This window comes from Acyrthosiphon pisum, chromosome A2 (genome assembly GCF_005508785.2).
Source record: "Acyrthosiphon pisum isolate AL4f chromosome A2, pea_aphid_22Mar2018_4r6ur, whole genome shotgun sequence".
NCBI classification, from domain to species: Eukaryota; Metazoa; Arthropoda; class Insecta; order Hemiptera; family Aphididae; genus Acyrthosiphon; species Acyrthosiphon pisum.
Genome location: NC_042495.1, coordinates 74,304,277 through 74,306,655, shown reverse-complemented (window position 1 = coordinate 74,306,655; position 2,379 = coordinate 74,304,277). Strand labels below are relative to the sequence as shown.

General features: G+C 27.0%; 1 protein-coding gene across 1 annotated transcript; it reads right to left on the bottom strand.

Annotated features, from left to right (window-relative positions):
• Positions 1 to 2,130, bottom strand: LOC100163844 (protein phosphatase inhibitor 2). The gene is made up of 4 exons (XM_001943930.5): positions 1,417 to 2,130; positions 1,152 to 1,340; positions 838 to 923; positions 1 to 710 (listed from the first exon to the last, which is right to left on the bottom strand). Exons 1-4 carry the CDS (start codon positions 1,521 to 1,523, stop codon positions 583 to 585), a joined length of 510 nt encoding a protein of 169 aa, XP_001943965.1. The 5' UTR covers positions 1,524 to 2,130; the 3' UTR covers positions 1 to 582.
• Between the last annotated feature and the right edge of the window lie 249 nt (positions 2,131 to 2,379).

Genomic DNA, 2,379 nt, shown 5'->3' with positions numbered 1-2,379 from the left:
TTATTCTATAAATAACTAAGAATAAAGCAATTTATTTTATTATAGAAATATTTTTGTCTCTTTAGAGATAAGCACATAACATTCCACCTGGAAATAAAAGTACTTGAATTTTGCTAAAATATTTAGATGTCCCTTTCATAAGCTAAACATAACAAATATGCAGCTAAATAAATAATTTAAATACAATAACTTATAAATATTGAATGGTATATTTGCAATATAATTTTACATAAATTGTGTATTAAGCGACATTTTTATAGTTTATTAGCTATTTTGTAAAAACCAACTGTGATTCAAAGAAACTATGAAAAATGTCCATGTTAAATTTAATAAATTATGGTGATTGTTTTATTTTTTTAAATTTAATAATTTATCGTGATTGTTTTATTTTTTTTAATTATATTTATGAAATACATGAAATAATAAGCAATCCATATTTGTAGTTAACAAATTGCTAAATATGCAAAATGTTACCTCAATAAAATAACATAATAAATCACAATACATTTTTGTTCTTCAATGTTGTACAATAAGCTTTAGAAAACAAACAACAAGAAAAATGTGCTTTATACCAAACTAGCTTCAGTTTTGTTTATTATTATCATCATTTTCTTCTTCATCTTCATCCATCATTTGTTTGGCCAGTATTTTTGCAGTCTGGAATTCATTATAATGTTCTTTTCTTTTTTGTTCAAATACCTCTCTTGTGACTGAAATAATAAAATCTATATAGATACTAGAACCATTATAAGTGTAAAGAATTTTAGTTCCTGAATAACTAAGCTACATAAATTATGAAATAGGCACAGTTAATCAGTTTTATAAAATATAACAAACTTTTATCTTCTGGAGATTCATCTTCAGATTCGGGTTCTTCTTCTGATTGAAATGAACTACTTCTCCGTCTACCTCCTTCCTCAATCCTAGTAAATCAATCAAATTATTATTTATTTATAAATTTAGTCATCAAAGTGATCATGTGACTTCAAGATTTTAATTAAGAGGATTGGGGTGGAGATTATGAATCTAAATTGTACGCTAAAATCATATTTTGGTGTAAGTACTAACATAAAAAAAAAAAATGTTAATTTAAGAAAATATTTATCCTAGTTCATATTTATTTAAAAACTAGATAAAGTGATATTATATACCTTTTCCTCAACTCTTCTGCATTTACACCACCGTCCATTTCGTCATCATCTTCATTAACTTCACGTTCGTATGGTGTTTTTGGTTCATCCACTTTCATATGTCCATAATCCTTATCTGGTGGATGTAAAGTCTTTAATATATTCATTTCATCCCACTTAGCAGACTTGTTCCCAATTTTTTTTTGTTTTCTAGAGTATAAAAACAGAATTAGGTACAATTTATTATATTATTATGTTTATGATTACCTAATCTAAAATAACTTACTCTTTTTCTTCATAACTCACAGAAGGCTTTAGAATACCTTTGGAAGGTTCTTTTTTCAAGTTATCAGTGGGATTTTCAGATCCTGATGGACCCGAAGTAGAAGCCATCTGTATTCGATTTAATTTCTAATCGAAGTTATAGATTTTAATAGGAACTTCAATAATGTTGCATTATTCGCGTTTAGGAATTTAAAACCATTTCAGGTACATATTTTAGATATTTATTTAAATTTGTTATATTGTTATCACTTTTTACTTTTTTCAATTATTAATAACAAATAGTAAAAATAATATTAATGTCTTCTTTTTCTTTGTTAAATCGTGTGATAATATTTAATAGTTAAAAATTAAAATGTTAAATGATGTTTACCACGGACTAACCGCTAAAGTGTCAATTATCTTAGTTCATGTTACTGACCAATGTACGGCGCACTATGTAGAGGTATTTACTATTTAAGTTCTTCTTTTCATCGTGGTACGACGGTCGGCGGTCGGCGGTATGTGGTGGTAATGTGGTATCAAGTTGTAAGTAATTTCTTAATGATAGATACACAGGTGCAGTAACTTTACGAATCATGATAATTGATAACCACGGTTTAAGATAGTACGGTTGCGTAACGAAACGAGAAAAAGTGTGTTGAGAATGTTCTTACCAAATACCTAAGATCATAGAGCGCTCCCAGCGGATTTATATACTAACCAAACGGCAAATAATTATCATGTTAACAACATACTAGGTAACAATATTAATATATTTTTTAATATATTTTTAAAAATGAGAGTTATTAGTTAATTATTACGTATTAAAATATTACCATTGTTCTATGATATTACCTAAGATAATATAAACTCTAAAGCCGTGGTTGTTACTGTGTTGTGTTTGGATAAAAATAGGTGATTTGCATATAGGTTTTATCTGAGAATCACTCAAGAGTTGTATTGGATCCGTTTTAAATGGAAACAA